The sequence below is a fragment of the Camellia sinensis genome, chromosome 3 (genome assembly GCF_055761805.1).
Source record: "Camellia sinensis isolate YWXY chromosome 3, ASM5576180v1, whole genome shotgun sequence".
Taxonomy (NCBI): Eukaryota; Viridiplantae; Streptophyta; class Magnoliopsida; order Ericales; family Theaceae; genus Camellia; species Camellia sinensis.
In genome coordinates this window covers 224,013,162-224,032,648 of record NC_138963.1, presented here as the reverse complement: position 1 = coordinate 224,032,648, position 19,487 = coordinate 224,013,162, and the positions used below count along the sequence as shown (strand labels likewise).

At 37.9% G+C, this 19,487-nt stretch overlaps 2 protein-coding genes and 1 long non-coding RNA gene across 6 annotated transcripts; 1 reads left to right on the top strand and 2 right to left on the bottom strand.

Annotated features, from left to right (window-relative positions):
• Positions 1–338: 338 nt before the first annotated feature.
• Positions 339–3,351, bottom strand: LOC114313822 (FKBP-like peptidyl-prolyl cis-trans isomerase family protein). Of its 4 annotated transcripts, none has more exons than XM_028260221.2 (6): positions 3,025–3,351; positions 2,027–2,097; positions 1,852–1,938; positions 1,307–1,456; positions 1,139–1,198; positions 339–708 (listed from the first exon to the last, which is right to left on the bottom strand). In XM_028260221.2, the coding sequence occupies exons 1-6, from the start codon at positions 3,278–3,280 to the stop codon at positions 646–648; spliced, it is 687 nt and encodes a 228-aa protein (XP_028116022.2). In that variant the 5' UTR covers positions 3,281–3,351; the 3' UTR covers positions 339–645. The 4 variants fall into 4 exon arrangements, with proteins under 4 accessions (XP_028116022.2, XP_082778498.1, XP_028116023.2 ...); XM_082922372.1 differs by having other exon boundaries at positions 1,307–1,369; positions 3,025–3,339; XM_028260222.2 differs by having other exon boundaries at positions 1,307–1,369; positions 2,027–2,100; positions 3,025–3,330.
• A 5,251-nt stretch (positions 3,352–8,602) lies between these two features.
• On the bottom strand, positions 8,603–19,038 carry LOC114313821 (MLO-like protein 9). The gene is made up of 15 exons (XM_082922371.1): positions 18,769–19,038; positions 17,990–18,047; positions 17,519–17,844; positions 12,537–12,653; positions 12,211–12,265; positions 11,987–12,075; positions 11,597–11,671; positions 11,391–11,479; positions 11,238–11,287; positions 11,010–11,050; positions 10,755–10,928; positions 10,547–10,582; positions 10,397–10,464; positions 10,111–10,171; positions 8,603–9,114 (listed from the first exon to the last, which is right to left on the bottom strand). Exons 1-15 carry the CDS (start codon positions 18,895–18,897, stop codon positions 8,926–8,928), a joined length of 1,557 nt encoding a protein of 518 aa, XP_082778497.1. The 5' UTR covers positions 18,898–19,038; the 3' UTR covers positions 8,603–8,925.
• LOC145823130 (uncharacterized) lies at positions 13,433–14,382 on the top strand. Its single transcript, XR_014365327.1, has 2 exons — positions 13,433–13,657; positions 13,700–14,382. It is a non-coding gene; the product is annotated as an uncharacterized LOC145823130 (long non-coding RNA).
• Positions 19,039–19,487: the final 449 nt, after the last annotated feature.

Genomic DNA, 19,487 nt, shown 5'->3' with positions numbered 1-19,487 from the left:
TGTCACAAGTAGCTGCTATGAAAATAACCACCAGGGATTAGAAAGATTTGCATCAATCCTGTCAGACCAAGCCTCCATCTTCACAAGGCTTGGCCAACCCTTTTTTTCGCTAACAATGCAATCCCGAATAGCCTGGAGAGTGCTTCCAATGTGATGCTCACATAGCAGCTAACTATCATCAGGGGAGAGATGCCTTGGAGGGCCTTGGCCTTATTGGGGAGAAGACGATGTTTTCTGATAAACGTTTGTAGAGTCATTCCAACAATTCAAACATCAGAAATAAAACGCTATACTGGAAGAAAGTCATAGAATCTGTGAATCTGCAAGAAATGCTAGGATTTACCGCAAGGTTTATGAATTGAGGAGAGCAATCATCTGAGGTTCTAAAATAAACCACCTTTGATACATGAAAAGCTCTGGCAAATTCAGTTCAAAACTGGTACACTAGATTTGCCTCTATAACAGACTAGGAGGAGTTACATAAAACAGATGCAAGAACAAAAATGTTAATACTTGACAAATTGGGCCCTCAACGAAACTGTGCTTCTCCATGCAAAGGAGGACTCCGCAAATATTTTGTACGACAAGTAGAAGAATAAGATATTTGCTTTCACATAGATAGACCTCTAATAACCCACAAACCAGCTACTTGCCTTCTGGTGACATTACTTGCAAAAGCTCCAGATTCAGTTCAAATGTAGCCCCTGGCTGCAGAATGAACATCAAAATGATTTCAGTAAGCACTTCATTGTTGTTGTTTTTATCAATTTAAATAAATCCATCTGTTATATAACATGATTCATGAGTACTGAGTTCATGGTCCAGGAGAATGCATTGCAAGTATTGATTGAGATTCATCATGCATAGAACACATTGAAAGTTTGAACATGAGACAAAAAAATGTGATACCCACGGTAAAAATTAAAGTAATTAAAAGAAGCCATTGCACGCAATTGATAATATAGGATCAATGTTAATGTTTTAACAATTTAAATTTTCACTCTCATTAGTGACTTGTTTTATAATTTGTTAATCCCTTCACCTTTATATACTGTAAAGTCAAAAGTTAACAAATGAACAAAAATAATTGGTGTTTAAATTCAAAATAACACAATGATCACTGTTGTTAAGGGTTTACCGGAATTTCATTCATTCCCCTCTGGCCATACCCAGCCTCGGGAGGAACTATCACAATCCTCTGCAAGAAAGAATAAGACGAAGGCTGAGAGTGTCAGTGATGAGAGAAAAGAATATGCAAGAATGTAGTTCTGGGGTAGAATAGGGACAGTAAAGGGAATATAATCACCTTTCCCCCAACTTTCATCCCTTCAGTTACCAAATACATAGCAGCTGGGGGTTTTGGTGAAGCCTGTGCAGAGAACAAACCGTTTGGGTTGTCAACAAATTCACGTTTCCGTTCTTTTCCTGCGGGTGCTCCTACCTTGAACTCATAAGGCTACTTAAAGAGTACAAATAAACATGAGTCAATAATTTATTCATTCATGTCAGAAGTCGAGGTGCACCATGGGGAGAAGATTTCATTATTTGACTATATTTTAAAAATTGTAAAAAAAAATGATTGAAATGAGCTTGTGACATGGTTGTGGTATCGAACAAATTAATGATAAAAAGCTTTGCTAATGTCATATTTTCAACCATGTTTGTACCCAATATGTCAAGCATCAAATATGTTTGAAATTCTTTGTCACTAAATGTACATTATTTCAAGCATTGATCTGACTTCCTTGAAGAGCAACAACAAAGACAGCTGAACTAATCGAAGGCATCAAAACAGAGCTACCATCTTGGTTTAAACCTCATATTAACAGACCAAGCAAAAGAAGTAAAAACCTGTGCAATGCTGCGATTTCCAGCTAAGAGTTTAGATTCTCGACTAGACACTACTGTAACACCCCGATAAAGACAGTCGAAATGCACCTGTAGAGAAGCCGGAGAAAGGGTAAGCTGAAATCCGTAGGACCAGTACATGAGAACTAGTGGTCATCAACTTCCATTACAAACAGACCTGAACTGTCGATCCCTTTTGAGCTGCAGGACCCTTTCCTTCAACAACATCATAGTATTTCAGCCCATCAGCTGCTTCAAAAAGCAACCAATTAATGAAGGAAAATGAAAATTATCTATTTAACCACATCAACTACTTTCTAAAATGGCCATTAAATTTTAGTTACAACTTGTATAGTACTTAGTGATCATTCTGATATGTTTTTCAACATACTTCTGCTAGTATTTGTTAATTTCAGGTTAACAATATAGATTTATATATGTGTGTACCTTCTTAACATTTTGTTTTTGCAATGTCAGTGTAAAAGTGATTGCTATATGATCTATTTGCCCCAAATTTTGAAGAAGCTAGAAAGAACTATCCTGGACGTTGATAGAGAACTCAATTTTGAATTGATGTACGTTTCAACTTCAGTTGATTGCAAACTGGCCACAGAATAATGGAAATTTCATATGTTTTTGGAAAAGTAATTTTCAGTGTGATATTAATGTGGAAGTGTAGAGTATGTATTCAAATAACAAAAGAACCTTAACAAGAACCTGTGTTGAACATCAGGAGCAAAGAAAATGACAATAAATCTATGGAATATCGAAGAGGAAAATAAAAACAAATCCAAAAACATTACACCAGTAATGGGATTGTTAGTAGTTCGATCCAGGCCCCGGTTGGAACCAGCTTTTTCCTAGCAAAAGGGGGGGGAACCAAAATGGTAATCACAAAAGCACAATTATAGAATTTCAATCCATCAAAAGCCATAGCAAGTCATGACATTATGTGAATGAATTATCCAATAACTCATTGTTTCCCAAATCACAACACAAATTCTTCCGCAGAAACACATGGGTTTCAATTTCATTGCAAATTCACAAACAAGGAATTCCAAGAAATCAAAGAAATCCAAGAGGTACAGCTGCGAGAACACGAACACAACAACAGGGCAGAGAGAGGACTAACAAAGAGAAAGTAAAAGAAAAGAGAAGTGGAGAGGAAAGACTCACGAGTGGTGAGGTAGTCTTCCAGAGGGATGATCTTCTTGTTGCGCCTCTCTCTGGCCGGTGCAGGTTGGGGCAGCGAAATGAGTCCTCCTCCTCCTCCCAAAGACAGTGCGGAGATTAGAATTGCAGACCTTCTCGAAATGGGTATCATCGGAACAACAACAGTCTGTTTTGTTTGGTCCATGGACATGGTGATTTGTTTGGAACCGTGTACAGGATTCTTAACCGTCCATCTCCCCAAGGTCTGCACCGAAGCCATGGCCGTTGTCACACAAACACCCTCTCCTCAATAGATTGATTATACAAAAGAAACCCAGCATATCCTCCACCGTGGCACACTACTATTGGTGCGACTTTTCTTTTTTTTAATAATTTTACACAAAAAAAAAAAAATTGACATAAAATTTCGGGTACAACAATGCTAGGTGGTTACAAATTTTGTGGCTTAAATAGCCTGAAATTGTCAAAACGACGTCGTTTTGGGTGTAAAACGACACAAAATGACGTCGTTTTGGCAGTTTCGGCCCATTTGAGCCACAGAATTTGTGGCCCTCAAACATTTTTCTTTTGGGTAAAAGTCATAATAATTAGACTTAGGCCTCTTTTTGTCATAACCTAAAAAAATTAAAAAGTCAAAAAGTCACTATCTTATTTAAGTCACATCACCTTTTTATCACATCACTTCAAACTCAATCCATACCCAATCCATATTTTATAAAAAGTCAAAAAGTACACTTATTTAAATCATCTCAAACTACACCTTAATTTCCTTCAAATTCTATTGAAAATAAGTCATAATAAAACCGTTGTTAAAAATAATTTTTTGTGATTATTTTTTGTATATATCGATAAAAATTGACAGTTAATGACTTTTTTTTGTCAGAGTTTTTATAAATTGTTGCTAATCAATAATTTTTTCTGTGTTAAATTTTTTAAACTATCGCTAAAAGTTGAAAATTAGTTTTTTTTTTAAACGATTTTTTTAAAACTATCGCTAAAATTTATAATTAGTGACATGTTTTGTAGCAAAAATTTTAAATTATCACTGAAAATTAACAATTAGGCCCCGTTTGGGGACTTACTTTTTTAGTCAATTAGCCAAAAAGTTACTAAATTAGCCAAAAAGTCAACAACTCGTACTAAAAATTCAAAGATTCTCTTTTTTCTCTACTTTTTGCATATCTTTTCGTAATTAGCCAAAAAGTCATCCCAAACATACAAGTTTTTTTTACCTACCTTTTTAGCCAAACCAAACCAAACCAAACGAAGCCTTAAGTCCCATCAAATGGGGTCGGCTACATGAATCCTACTTCTCCACGCGGCCCTATCAAAAGCCATTTCATTAGTCAAATTAAGTAGATTCATATCTCTATTTATAACGCTAGTTAACGTTAATCTAGGCCTACCCCGTCCCCTAACACTTCCATCTACCGTTACAGCATCGCATCTCTTCACTACTGCCTCTGTTGGTCTCCGTTGAATATGACCAAACCATCTCAAACGATTCTCTCTCAACTTATCTTCTATCGGTGCTACTCCTACCCATTCCCGAATACACTCATTCCTAATCCTGTCCTGTCTAGTCTTACCACACATCCACCTTAGCATCCTCATCTCAGCCACACTCATCTTATCTACATGTTGTTTCTTAGTTGCCCAACACTCCGTCCCATACAACATAGCTGGTCTAATAGCCGTTCTATAAAACTTACCTTTTAGTTTAGTGGGTATTCGTTTATCGCACAATACCCCAGACGCACTTCTCCACTTACACCATCCCGCCTTAATCCTATGGGCCACATCTGCATCAATCTCTCCCGCTGTTGTGATAATCGACCCTAAATAACGAAAATGTTCACTCTTAGGCAGTTCTTGGTTCTCTTCTCCTCTGTTTTCATTGTTACTGTTACTAAATTTACACTCCATGTACTCTGTTTTAGTTCTGCTTATCCGAAATCCTTTAGATTCAAGAGCTTTTCTCCAGATCTCCAACTTTGTGTTAACTCCTTCTCTAGTCTCATCCACTAACACAATATCGTCTGCAAAAAGCATACACCATGGCACGTCATCCTGAATATTTATCGTCAACTCGTCCATAACTAAAGCAAAAAGATAAGGACTTAAGGTAGATCCTTGGTGTAACCCTACAGTGATAGGAAATTCATTCGTTTCTCCAGCTGGCGATCTAATAGTGGTCACCACCCCTTCATACATGTCCCTAATCACGTCAATGTAGCCTTTGGTCACCCCTTTCTTCTCTAACGCCCACCATATTATATCTCGGGGCACTCTGTCATATGCTTTCTCAAGGTCGATAAACACCATATGAATGTCTCTTTTCTTTTCTTTATACTTTTCTATTACTCTCCTCAAAAGATAGATCGCTTCCATTGTTGACCTACCAGGCATAAACCCAAATTGATTCTCTGACACCTCTGTTATGTCTCGCAATCGACGTTCTATCACCCTCTCCCACACTTTCATTATATGACACATTAGCTTGATTCCTCTATAGTTGTTACAATTCTGGACATCACCTTTATTCTTATAGATTGGCACTAAAATACTCTTCCTCCACTCATCTGGCATGTTCCTAGTCAACAAAATTTTGCTAAACAACCTAGTCAACCAAGCAACTCCCTTTTTACCCAAACACTTCCATGCTTCAATAGGGATATCATCAGGTCCTAAAGCCTTATTTGATTTCATCTTCTTAAGTGCAATCTCCGCTTCAAAATTCCTAATCCTGCGATAGAACCTATAGTCTTGGTTTATCGTATTACTGATTATTTCTTCCCCTATTGTCGTACTTCCATGTTCCTCATTTAACAGTTTCTCAAAATAATTCTTCCATCTTTCCTTAATCTCATCGTCCTTCACCAATACCTTAGAATCCTCACTCTTGATGCACTTTACTTGATTAAAATCTCTTGTTTTCCTCTCCCGTATCTTAGCAAGTTTGTATACCCTCTTCTCTCCCTCCTTACTATCTAGTCTAGTGTATAGGTCATCATAAACTTTCAACTTAATCTCTCTCACTACTTTCTTGACCTCCTTATTAGCCAATCTATAGCTCTTAAGGTTTTCCTCAGTTCTATCCTTCTGCCACTTTTTAAAGCACTCTTTTTTTTGCCTTAACTACCGCTTGGACCTCTTCCCTCCACCACCAAGTTTCCCTAGAGCTGGGTCCCGTTCCTTTCGACTCTCCAAGCACTTCCCTTGAGATTCTCCTCATACAATTGGCCATCGAATTCCACATAGTGTTAGCATCACCTTCTAAGTCCCAAGTACCTTCCTTATCCATTCGATTCTTAAATATTTCTAGTTTATCCCCTTTTAAGTCCCACCATCTCATCCTACGACGCCCACCATCCTTCCTAGCTTGGTATTGCCCTCTAAAACATAAATCTAGTATCAAAATCCTATGTTGAGAGACCAGACTCTCTCCAGGAATCACCTTACAATCATTGCATTTTAGGCAGTCTACTTTTCTCACTAAGAAATAATCTATTTGGCTCTTAACTAATCCACTCTTAAAGGTTATCAAATGCTCCTCCCTCTTCTTATACATAGTATTGGCCACCACCAAGTCAGAAGCCAACGCAAAATCTAAGATTCTCTCTCCAGCCTCATTTTTGTCACCAAAACCGTATCCACCATGCACCATTTCATAACCTACTTTATCTATGCCCACATGGCCATTAAAATCTCCACCTATAACCAGGTTCTCTCCTACGGGTATCTCCTGTAAGATCTCATCCATTTGCTCCAAAAAATCCCTCTTAGTCTGATCATCTAACCCTACTTGAGGGGCGTAAGCGCTAATAATGTTCACTATATTCCCTCCAATAACTAATTTAACTAGCATAATCCTATCTCCTTTCCTAATGACCGCCACCACACTTTCCACAAGACCCTTGGCAATTATGATTCCTACCCCATTCCTGCGTCTATCCTTACCACTATAATAAAGTTTAAAACCAGTATCCTCTATTTCCCTAGCTTTCTCTCCCGTCCACTTAGTTTCTTGTATGCAAGCTATACTAACTCTCCTCCTAATCATAACATCTACCAATTCCATCGTCCTACCAGTTAAGGTTCCTATGTTCCAAGTGGCTATCCTAAACCTATAGTCTTGGACTAGCTTCTTTACCCGCGCTCGTCCAGAAAAACGCGGAAACCTTTGCCCATTTTTCACCGCACCCAGGCGTCGATGCGGCGCCCCTTGCTCACTTTTCGAAACACCCGGAGGCAGGCGCAACGCGTCACTTGAGGGGAACGACCTAGCATTTAAACGATTCAAAGTAGGATTCATTTTCATAAGGGATCCGAGCGGCTTTTTTACGTGTTGGCTGTCGGCTACCTAACACACAACCCTCCTCCTTAACCCGGGCTTGGGACCGGCGGAGTTGTTAACAACCCCGGCGGAGTTTACCTACCTTTTTAGCCAAATATCCAAAAAATTACTAAATTAGCCTGTTCCCAAACGAGGCCTTAGTAATATTTTTTTAATAATATTTAATGAAAAATGACATTAATTCTCACAAAGGACTATTAAATAATAAACCTAAATCTCCTAAAAATTTTACAAAATTATGTAATAGGTTTGATTTTGTCAGTTTAAAAAAAAAACTTGTTAAAGTGATTTATATTTTGAAAAATGTAATTGTCACATCATTTCATTAACATTATTAATTTTATCTTTCATTTATATGATATGCAATGTCATTATAAAAATCAGTTCCAATTGGTAACTTGAAAATAATAAGGCTCAAATGATCCGAGTTCAAAACGACATCGTTTTGGATTTTTTTTTTTCTTTTTCTTTCTTGAAGAAGAAGAAGGTAAAGAAGAAGAAGAGACAAGAAAGAGAGAAGAGAGAGTTGGGGAACAGAGTGAGAGAGAGATACACATCATCATCAACAACAACATCTTCATCAACATCATCATCATCAACAACTTTTTTTATTTTTTATTTTTTTCCTTCATATTCAGATCCAGATCTTAAAAAAAAAAAAAAATAGAGTCTGAAAGAGGCGATCAGCGGTACCTACTGGCGCTGCCACCGATAGAGAAAGAGAGACGCTGCCATCACCGTCGATCTTCCTTCTCTTCCTCCTCCGCCATCACCGCCATCACCGTCTTCTTCTCTTCCTCCTCGTTCTCTCCATCTTTTTTCCTTCTTCTCTTCCTCCTCTTCTCCTTCTTCTCTCTCGTCTCTTGTCTCTTTTCTCTTCCTCTTCTCTTCTCTCTCTCTCTCTCTCCTCTTCTCTTCCCTCTATCTGTATTCAAAAGAAAGAAAAAGAAAAAAAAAAGAGAAAAAAGAATACCCAAAACGTTCGAGCCACTTTCGGGCCAACTTTTTTGAGCTATGAAGTGTTATTGTATAAAAATTGTATACTGTAGTGTTTGATTTTTTTGATATTCAAGTAGCATAGTTTACTAGAGGCGATTCATTTTATATGAAATTTTGATATACAAACAATTGTTATTCAGTAAAATAAAAGAAAATGTGCTTAAGAAATTAGTAGCTAGGATGGGTACAAGATATTTTTGTACATTTCAATTTGTATATTGAAGATTTGAGAAACCAGTTAGTAGCTAGGATGTTGAATGACATGGGTACAAGTTGTTCTTGAAGTGAGATTTACAAATATAACTAAACCCCCAAGGAAATGTACAATGTAAAACAATAACCAATTTGTTTCCTAATTGTTGCGCTAATCTACAATTCCAATCAGTATACAAGCAATAACAATAAGCTTGTTTTCCATGACTTCAACATCATTCACATTTTCCACCACCACCTTCATCGCCACAATCATGGGCCCGTTAGCAAGTCACGGGGGATGGATTTACCACACAAGAATGTCCATGCGGGCAACTATGCTGGCGGCAGTTTGTTTAGGGGAGGGTTCCATGTCCGAGTTTGGGGGAATTCTGAGGTGAGTCACTGGGGCTCCCACCTAATGTCCGAGTAGCAGCAGCCTCTGTTTTCCCGTCATTCTTTTTCTTCAAAGCATTCTTATGCCAGTTCTTCAGAGCCTTGGAAGTTTGATCATCAAATATGGACCTCTTCATAGTTGATCCCATCTGGAAATTCCCAACAGAAATATGATGAGCCTTGTGTCATTTGAAGTCAACATGAACTATATATCAGGAAAAGAAAATTGTTATATGTAGCTTGTTTTCGGGCTTCTCTGAAATTTGTGTTTTATGTATTGTAATTAGCAGAGTTTTAAAAGGCTTTCCTGAGACTCGCCTTGATGCTCGCCTCGCCTCGAGACTAAGGTAAAACGCATCAAGGCTTTGATTCTTAGGCATTACTCCCCAAAGGATTGCGCATCACAGTTTGAGACATGTGCCTTAAGTGCGCTTTGTACGCTTTTTGCGCATAAGCATGTGAGGAGTACGCACATGCAGAGGTTGCCTTGGGCTTTTGTTAAACTTAGTCTATTAGATTGTTTGAACATAATAAAAAGAAACCTTTTTTGCAACTATATTCTACAGGGAAAATTAAGTAAATGATCAATCCAAAAAAAAAAAAAGCACAGTTAATGGTCAAGTGAGAAGCTCAATCACTAAAGTCAAGAAAATCAATCACTTTTAGTGAAGGAAAGCTTCTTTTTATGTAGTAGAATGTTCAAAAACTTAGGGGGAAAAGTATTTACACCTTTATAATTAATTGTTTTTATTTTTTTTACTATTTTAAAATATTTAATTTATTCACTAAATATTAAAATTTGAAATTTGAAATGCTTACGCCTCAACGCCTTGAGGCTTACGCCTCGCCTCATGAAGGGTAAAATGCCTCGAGGTACGCATTCGCCTTTAAACACTTTGGTAATTAGATCTAATATGGTGTATAGCGATGTTGCTAGAGTTGGTCATGTAGTAATGGTTGACAGGTTTATGAGGCAGTTTGGCCATTTTGATGGCAAAATGGTAGTTTAAAATCTGTGAATCCAAAGAAAGGTAGGAAATTTAAAATCTTATTTAATATATCCTGCTTTCTCGCATATTAAAATTTTGCTCCCAAAAGAATAAACAGCAAACAAAAATGATTTCAGTGAAGCAATTAGTTTGTACCTGAGTGACGAGGGCATATAACGGAAGTGTAATATAGCTGCACACAATTTGAACTCCTATCCTGCAGAATCAAATATATATGCCCTTTATTAAATAAGAATATCATATTGATAATATGAACTAATCTATGACTATCTAAATTACTAGAGTCATGAATCTGAGTTCTGCAACTTTACTTCCAACCAAGATCAAAACACCTCCTCGGCAGAATGACTTCTGATGACAATGAAACGTTCTTGTAAAAATATTTTAGCAACTTTGACTAAACTGATTATTACACACTTACCCAAGACCAACTCTGAGTATTATAAGTGTGAAATTCTGATGAAAGCAAGATTTCAACCCGAACTCATACTGCACATAATAAAACATTAATTCACCAAACCGATTATAGTATAGAAATAATGAAGAAGAAGAAAGAGGAGCAATTCATTACCCATATCCAAAAAAAATATGTTATCTCGAATGCATTCTGCAGACACAAAAAAAGATAACGAGATTGTTAGAAAAATTTGGAAACAACAGATACTGGTCCTCATAAGTAATTTGTATCTGCTTTTTAAAGAAGAAGAAGAAGAAGAAAAATAAGAACCATTTTCTCCACTCAATGCATGCCACCCCTTTAAGAAGAGGAAATTGAATACCTGAAAGAGAGTGATATGGATGAGATGGAGAATTAACTGAGGCCAGCCAAACCAAAAATGTCTGTCGGAGACTTGCACGAGAGGTATGCCTTGGACTACGGCGTGTCTTTCTTGGATTTCGACAGCCATCTGAGTTATAATTGCTTGTAGCTTTGTTCCAACTGATAGGACAACCTTTAACGAATTCAATGGTTAATCCTTTTATTTCTTGAACTAAAAACAACATAATGAGATATTAGAACAAAAGTTTCTTACAATTAGAGGCATAATGGACAGCCAAAACATAGCCTGCCATCCTGCAAGAAATGACACAAATTAAATGGTGACGTCCCATTTCAAAACTTAAATGCTAACTATGTATGGTACAATCTTTGCACACAAAAAAAAAAAAAAAAAGAAAAAGGAAAAGGAAAAAAAGGAAGGTTAATCACCAAAATGAAAAGAAAGAAGAAGAAGAAGAAGAAGAAGAAGAGACCAACTCACCGGCAACATTGAGAAGCAGAAAGATGACTGCAGAAGCCCATAATACTGGGCTGAGGACATCATGAATGTAAGATAGCACATTAGGACATTGTTCCAAGCCGAAAATAATTTCTGAAGGAATCCGCAAATAACCAGACATACAAACAACAATACCTGATTCCCACAACTACCTTGAAATCGTCTTCTAGTGACCTTTTGATATATTTTTGAAAGTCAAAGTTACTTCCAGGTGCTAAATGAACCTAAAGAAATAACATAATAAATCCACCAACTATAAAGAATACAAACACAATTTTGAAGTTGCCACATTAAATTCTTATCCCAATAAAAGAAGTATTCTTGCACTGAAGAAAACTCACAGAGACGAATCCATGGCGCATGGTCAAGTAGTCAGCTTTACGAACAGACCTGATGAATTGCCGAAAGAAGGATGCCTGAAATGGTTGAATTAATTCAATTCATTTTAAGAAACAACTCCTCAACAAGAAGAGTTGCTATATTTTAGAAAGAAAACTTGTGTCAACAATTTTATTGAACTTAATATTTTTCACTACATGAGTTGAGTCTAAAGTAATTGGGTGTATGACTAACTAGTTGCAAGGCTTCTTTAAGTTGAAGCTGAAAAGTTGCTACTGTATTAAACGTCACTAATTAATACTTAACACTCTAGTGTGCGATCAGTTTTACTATGCCAAATTCATTATGCTAAAAAAATTAAATGAAACAACACGATCTAGCATCTTTCTTACCAAATAAAAGAGGACTGGCGTTTTGGTCCAGAATCTCATGTGATCTTTCACAAAAGATGTCTCGTGGGTTAGCCTGAATCTTGTAGGATCTGCACGATAGGCGTTGTTTATCAACGAACATGGTAGGAGAAAAAGCAATAATATGACAAGGGGATTCTTAGAAGTGAGAGCAAAAATTTTAATGGGAAGATAAGATAAACTTATTTTGTTATCAAACGTTTTACCATTGTATTCAGAGTCATTAACCATTTCATGCTCCCATTCCTTCCACCCACGTATCTGCATGTAAGAAACCTTAAATCAACAATAAAGTGCAGATCACACCATCTATAAATTGAATATCAGGATAGAAGGCTGTGAAATTTGGTAAGGCCTCTAGGAAGGCAATCGTGATAGTTTCAGCATGTAGTTTTCCAAGGATAGTATAAGGCAATCCAAGGTAATTTTGAAGTCTGAACCCCTCATGTCACTTTTATTCTGCTATTCCATATAAATAACAAAACATGAAGTATTAGAACAGAGACACTCAAAGCAATTATCTGAAACTCACCTTCAATCTCCCAAGCATCATTGTTATTGCGCTGTATATAACATGAAAGACTGCCAAAAAGAATATGAAGATGTGTAACTGATGTAATCCGTGGACAGATATAAGTGGCACGTACCCCTATTGATAAGAAGTGCATTAGTCATGACATGGGAAGAAGAGACCTTCATGCAATCAACACAAAAACAATACTATTATAGTTGTTAACCTTGACAACATAAAAGTTGGAACAATCTGCATAAGAGTTCATTGTTTTGTTTCCGAAAACACGAAAAACAAAAATGACAAATGAAGAACACAAAAACACAACTAAATAGGCCCTAATGGCCCAAGGCATATCAATGTATCAGACAGACATCAAACAAAAATCATTTTCTGGATTTCAAAGGTACTGCCCCACAAACAGTATCAATGAAACTACATGTGGTCAACAATGAAAAACCTACATGTAACATGACTTATTTTGTAGAAAGTTAAGCACTTGTTTAACACTTGAGAATTAAATCTTTCCCAATAAATATATATGCCCTCATTGGCTATCTTCTTCAGTTTTCTTCCTTCCATAACCTCCAACTTGCATCATTTTCACCCATTCCTAATAACTTATTGGTTTTCTACTGACCCACATAATCATGCTCTTAAATCCAATATCTAATCATCCCTAATGTTGATAAAAAAACAGAACCAAAACAATTAGTCCACCCATTTTTGGTTCTTTGCACAACATCCACCTGAATCGCTCTCCATTATGTAGAATACATTCTGACCATCCTTTTCACAATCCCATCCCCTCAGTAAACCAGTATGTGGAGTAGTTCAAAGGCCAACTCACATAGCACGGCCTCTGCAAACAAGCTATAATAATAAGATGAAAGGTACACTAAATTGCAGGAGGAAGGTGTAAGAAATAATGTATAGAGAAAGAGAGAGAATAAATTGTATGTATTATTATTGATTGATATATTGATATCTATTACAATGATTCATGATTCCTATATATAGAAGAGGGTGAGTGTGTAGTAGGTAAGGAGTAGGTGAAGTGGAGGTGGTAGTGGTGTAGTGGGTTAGGTTTAGTGGAGTAGGTGAGGTGGTAGTGGTGTAGTGGGTTAGGTTTAGTGGAGTAGGTGAGGTGGTAGTGGTGTAGTGGGTTAGATTTAGTGGAGTAGGTTTAAGTGGGTGAAGTAGGTGGAGAGTAGGTGGATTTTAACAGCCCCCCGCAAACTCAAGGGGGATAGGAACTAACCAACTTGAGTTTGGAGAGAGTAACAAAACAAGAAAATACATAAAAATAAAAGAGGATAAGAGACACTGTATGGTCGTGTCAGACCATTGGTGAAGACACTGGATGGTGGTGTCATAACGTTGTAGAGGACACTGTATGGGGGTGTCATAACGTTGTAGAGGACACTGTATGGGGGTGTCATAACGGTGTAGAGGACACTGGATGGCGGTGTCAGACCGATGTAGAAGACAGTTTATGGGGTCATGTCGGACCGTTGTAGAAGACAGTTTATGGGGTCATGTCGGACCGTTGTAGAAGACAGTTTATGGAGTCTTGCTGGACCCTTGTAGAAACTAACCGGAATCAATGTCGGGACAGTTTATAGAGTCTTGTCGGACCCATAAAGGAGCTAACCGGAACCAATGTCGGGACAGTTTACAGAGTCTTGTCGGACCCATAAAGGAGCTAACCGGAATCAATGTCGGGACAGTTTACAGAGTCTTGTCGGACCCTTGGAAAAGCTAACCGGAATCAAATGTCGGGACAGTTTACAGAGTCTTGTCGGACCCATGTAGAAATTAACCGGAAACAATGTCGGGACAGTTTACAGAGTCTTGTCGGACCCTTGTAGAAACTAACCGGAATCTATGTCGGGACAGTTTACAGAGTCTTGTCGGACCCTTGTAGAAACTAACCGGAATCTATGTCGGGACAGTTTACAGAGTCTTGTCGGACCCTTAAAAAGTCGCACCCTCAAAAGGTGTGCCCAATCTGTCAAAAGGCGTGCCATCAAAAAGCGTGCCCAATCCATAAAAAGGCGTGCCATCAAAAGTTGCGCCCTCAAAAGGCGCGCCCACTTCATCAAAAGTCGTGCCCGACAGAAAGCGTCGAGCCATCAAAAGGTGAGCCGGAGACGCGGCGAGGCACGTGAGCGACAGAGCGGCGTGTCGGCCGCGTCGTCAGTGTCAATATAAACCAATGCGGAGGCGGAGGAAACCAAACCAGACTGAAACCTCTGAACTTGTCATTCTGAAACAATCTGTAAATACTCTGTATCCAACCCTTCTCGGAAACACTCAGCAACCCAAAAAACATGGCCTCTTCTTCCCGTTCAGCTACCCAGAACATGGCCTCATCTTCCCGTGGTCTGCTCACTCTCTTTCCCGACCTCAACGAGTCAACAGGAGAGATAACAGGTGCGGTGGCCCGTGAACCTCAACCAAACACCTCTGGTTTTGCTCCGTTGAACTTTCCGATGCGGTCGGTAGAGCAAAAAATGGCGGTGCAGTCGGATGTGGAGGCCAATCAGTATACCTTGAAGTCATGTGTGGAAACCATGACTGCGGTTACAAATTTGTCGAACCGGCTGCAGAGTAGGACAAATGAGGTGCAGCAGTTAAACGCCCAACTGGCTCTGCTCCAACGCATGTATAAGGATGCGCGAGCAGAGATAAGTGTGCTAAAGGCGGAAAACAAGGAGCTGAAGCGGAAGGCCAGTTTTATGTTCCGATTTGGAGGGCCGCCATATGCTGCAGTGGAGGAGCAGGGAGTAGTGATCATGCCCAGTGGAGTGGGAAACACGGAGGCAACACCGGCAAGGGCCGCCCAAGACGGTGGCAAGAAGAAAAGACCGGCGGAATAGGCGAGAAGAAAAATCCCACTGTTCCGATTTGTGTTGGTTGTGTTTTGTTTTGTTTTGTGTTTTTTTTTTTTTATTTTTTTTTTTATTTTTTTTTTTTTATGGTGTAAAATGCTGATCGGGGTTGATCCCCGGCATGAAGAAATGACAAGTTTGTAAAATGTTGTTTTTTTTTTTTTTTTTTTTTTTTGTTTTTTTTTTTTTTTGGGAGTGTTTTGTTGAAAAAATAAAAATAAAATGAAAGAAAACAAGGGAGAAAGAAAATAGATAAAAAATATTTATAGATGGATTATATGAAAAACATCAGTGCGATTGTTTCAAAATAAAGTGGGGTATTTAAAAAAGAGGAAAAGTGACTTGGAAAAAATAAATAAAAATAAGTGATTTTTGAAATCAAATGGAGGAGAGAGAGGGACAAACCCATGTGATAAAGTGGAGAGAGAGTCGGTGAGTGGGGTGCAAAAGGTGAAGGAGAAATGATGGATTGAAAATGGTTTGGGTCAAAAGTGGACACTGTTAGTGGGGAACATGAGTGCATTGATTATTTGATATAATAATAATAATAATAAAAATAAAAAGTTAGAACAGTTGGAGAGAATGAGTGGAGTATGGTAAGGGTTTCATCCAAAGCCAAAAATCCTGCAGCGAATCACTTCGCAAATCCTAGCATGAGCTTTTTCTCTTTCCAGGCTTATTCATGAATTTCCTGGTGATTTCAAGAGCCTCTGGTGGCATTGTGGCAGAGAACACCCCAACCTGGATTTTGGGTGGCAGCAACTGAGAACACCCCAACCTGGATTTTGGGTGGCAGCAACTGGAAAATATCACAGATCTGATTTTTAAAAACCTCGTGACAGCATTTCATCAGCTTCATCCAAGACAAACATTTTGATGTAAACAGGGCGAAGTGATTGTCTCCGCAACATGTCAAACACACGACCAGGAGTACCAACAACAACATGAACCCCACTGGAGAGAATGCGCTGATCTTCGCGCACACTAGTCCCTCCAACACAAGCATGAACCTTCACACTTTGCTGGGCAAGTTCAAGAGTGGGTGGAAGAACCAAAGCTTGGCACTCAACCAAGCTATAATCTAGCTGCTGCAGAATTCCAGAGCAGAATGTTACAGTGTTTCCAGTTCCAGACTGTCTCGTCATATGAGGTGAAGAATTCTTCTCCATCAGCCTCACACATGACTACAGTTGCACAAATCTTTGTTGATTTTATCAGCGGAATAGGTTGAGATCCGGCGGGCGGCTAAGGTGAGGTTGCCGCCCGCCGGGGAAGCGAAAATACTAGGTTTTAAACCAGCTCTGATACCATGTAAGAAATAATGTATAGAGAAAGAGAGAGAATAAATTGTATGTATTATTATTGATTGATATATTGATATCTATTACAATGATTCATGATTCCTATATATAGAAGAGGGTGAGTGTGTAGTAGGTAAGGAGTAGGTGAAGTGGAGGTGGTAGTGGTGTAGTGGGTTAGGTTTAGTGGAGTAGGTGAGGTGGTAGTGGTGTAGTGGGTTAGGTTTAGTGGAGTAGGTGAGGTGGTAGTGGTGTAGTGGGTTAGATTTAGTGGAGTAGGTTTAAGTGGGTGAAGTAGGTGGAGAGTAGGTGGATTTTAACAGAAGGATATTTAGATGGACAATTGAGGTTCAAAACTTCGAACCAGGAAATCTGTGATTTCATACAACATTGGCATTCACTGAATCAAACTTCAATCTAATGGTTTCAAGCTCTCATCTGAACTAGCCCTAGTGTGTGAATGGGGCTTTTAAACCATTTGCCTACAGGAAATGGTAATGTTGAGACATGGTCAAAATGGAGCAAATTTGGCTGGGGATGTGTGGGTGATGAAAGAAAGAGAACATATAATGTAGTTCTTCTATTAGTCTTTTATATACATATCTATATCAACGTCAAGTTATCCACAAATTGAATAAACAAAGAAGTTTCATCTTGAAATTTGTTCAGTACTTGAACCTTTGAATTCCCCTTTTTCTATAAATTTAGTGCATATGCATAAGATATGCTTGAAGATACAATCTTTTTGTTGCAACAAACCAAAAAGATCAAAATCGAGATTTAAAAATCACCTACTGAACAAGACACTAACCTTCTTGCACCCTGAAGCTGGACTATCACCTGCTAAAAATCTATGCTCATACCATAGAAGCCTCCTATGGTGTTCGGCCACATGTTCAGGCTCATGTTTAGGCTCAAGAGGCAAATTATGTTCATCAGGCACATGTTTAGGCTCATGAGGCGCATTAAGCTCATCAGGCTCATGAGGCAAATTAAGCTCTGGTCCATGGTGCTGGGGAGGATGTTTCATGGGGCATGGCAACATTGTGTCTGCGAGCTTTATGGGAATACAGATGTTGGCAATGTAGTGTTGGCCAAATGTCAAGAGTAGGGAAATAAATCCAAGAACCATAAGCTCTGCAAAAATTAATCAAGAAGAAGATAGCTTACTAAGAACAAGAGAAACACATGAAAAAAATCAATTGCAAAAACCAACAACCCATATAACTTCATAACTATTTTAAAAGTATTATATCTTAGGATCCAGTGCTCATGTAGTTACCGGCTTTAATTTTCTCGAGCGCTTCCAGCATAGGTTTCTTGCGTCTTTGCCTAAACCACTGAAAAGAAACATTGTTTCTTATAGGAGAGAAACCAATGAAGAAACTAAAAATAGATGTGAAACATAAAAATTCCAAGCAGTAGAGATTTGATTTTTTTATTCTTTCATTGTTCAGTCCAGCATTGAGAAAAGCTTTCTGTGTGAATTGAGTTTCGAACCCAAAATTCATCATATGGAAAAGAAGAACAACTCTTCAATCTGATCGTTTTCCTTAGCAATCCACCAACTTATGGATGCCATTTTCCAAAACAGAAACAAAACAGTTCTAGAGAAACAATGTGTTACCTTGAGTCTTAGGTGAATAATCTATTGAATAAATAATTTAAATAAACCCAAAATAAAAAATAAGGGTATTCTCAAGAAACCTCTTCTGATAATTTCTTTCTGCTCTTTTTTTTTTTTTTTTTTTTTTTTTCCCTTTTCTTTTTGTTTGAATTCAATTTCAACAGCCCCAAAAGAGAAGAAAACCAGAACTTCACGCCACCAAGAATTACAAATTTACAATCTATCCAACATGCAGATTTTATATATATATATATATATATCAACAAATTTCAAACACTGAAAAAAATGAAGATTACCTAACCTCCGAAAATTGAAAGGAGAAAAAAAGAAGGAAAAAAAAAAAAATGGGCATCTCTTGAATTGTTTAAAAGAAAATTGTTGATAAAATAAAACAGCATTGTTGACAGAAGAAGAATAATATTATAGAGAATTACCTCACCAACGTGGTGTAGAAGTTTCTCCAACAAAATAGAGATTAGAATGATGACCGCACAAACCAATGCTACTGCCCATGTCGGTGTCTGATCGAGCTCCCTTCCATTAGCATCTCCTCCTCCCGCCATTTTCTATACCTCAATTCAACACCTTCACACATACAAACACGTACACACACACACACACACACACACACACACACAGAATCTATATCCTAGAAATCTTTGAAAAAAAATATAAAAAAAACTAATGTATGACAATGTGTGGGTATGGTGGCTCCTGATGAGCAAAGGACCTTTGTGCTGGGTTTTGACTTGATGATGTTGAGAACGGTTCGATTTTTTCTTTTTCTTTTTTTCCCCCCTTCTCCTTCTTCTTCTTCTTCTTCTCTGTTGACGGAACTGAAACTGGCTTGTACGGACAGATTTTGAAGAATCTACACATCCTATATGTGAGAGAGGCTGTCTAGTTTTTGGTGGTCTATGCGTATTTGTAGGAGCTTTGTTTTGGTAGTTCCCATGGCTTATCTTCTGACTTGTCATCTTTTTTTTCCTTTTCCTTTTCTTTTTCTTTTTTATTTTTTTATTTACATTTTATTGTAAGGCATATTTTATGAAACAGGAGTACAAACCCAGCCTAATATTGCAACACATATACTAAAGGATTATAACTACTAAGTTTCCAAATTTTCTTTAATTAATTTTTAATTTCAATTACA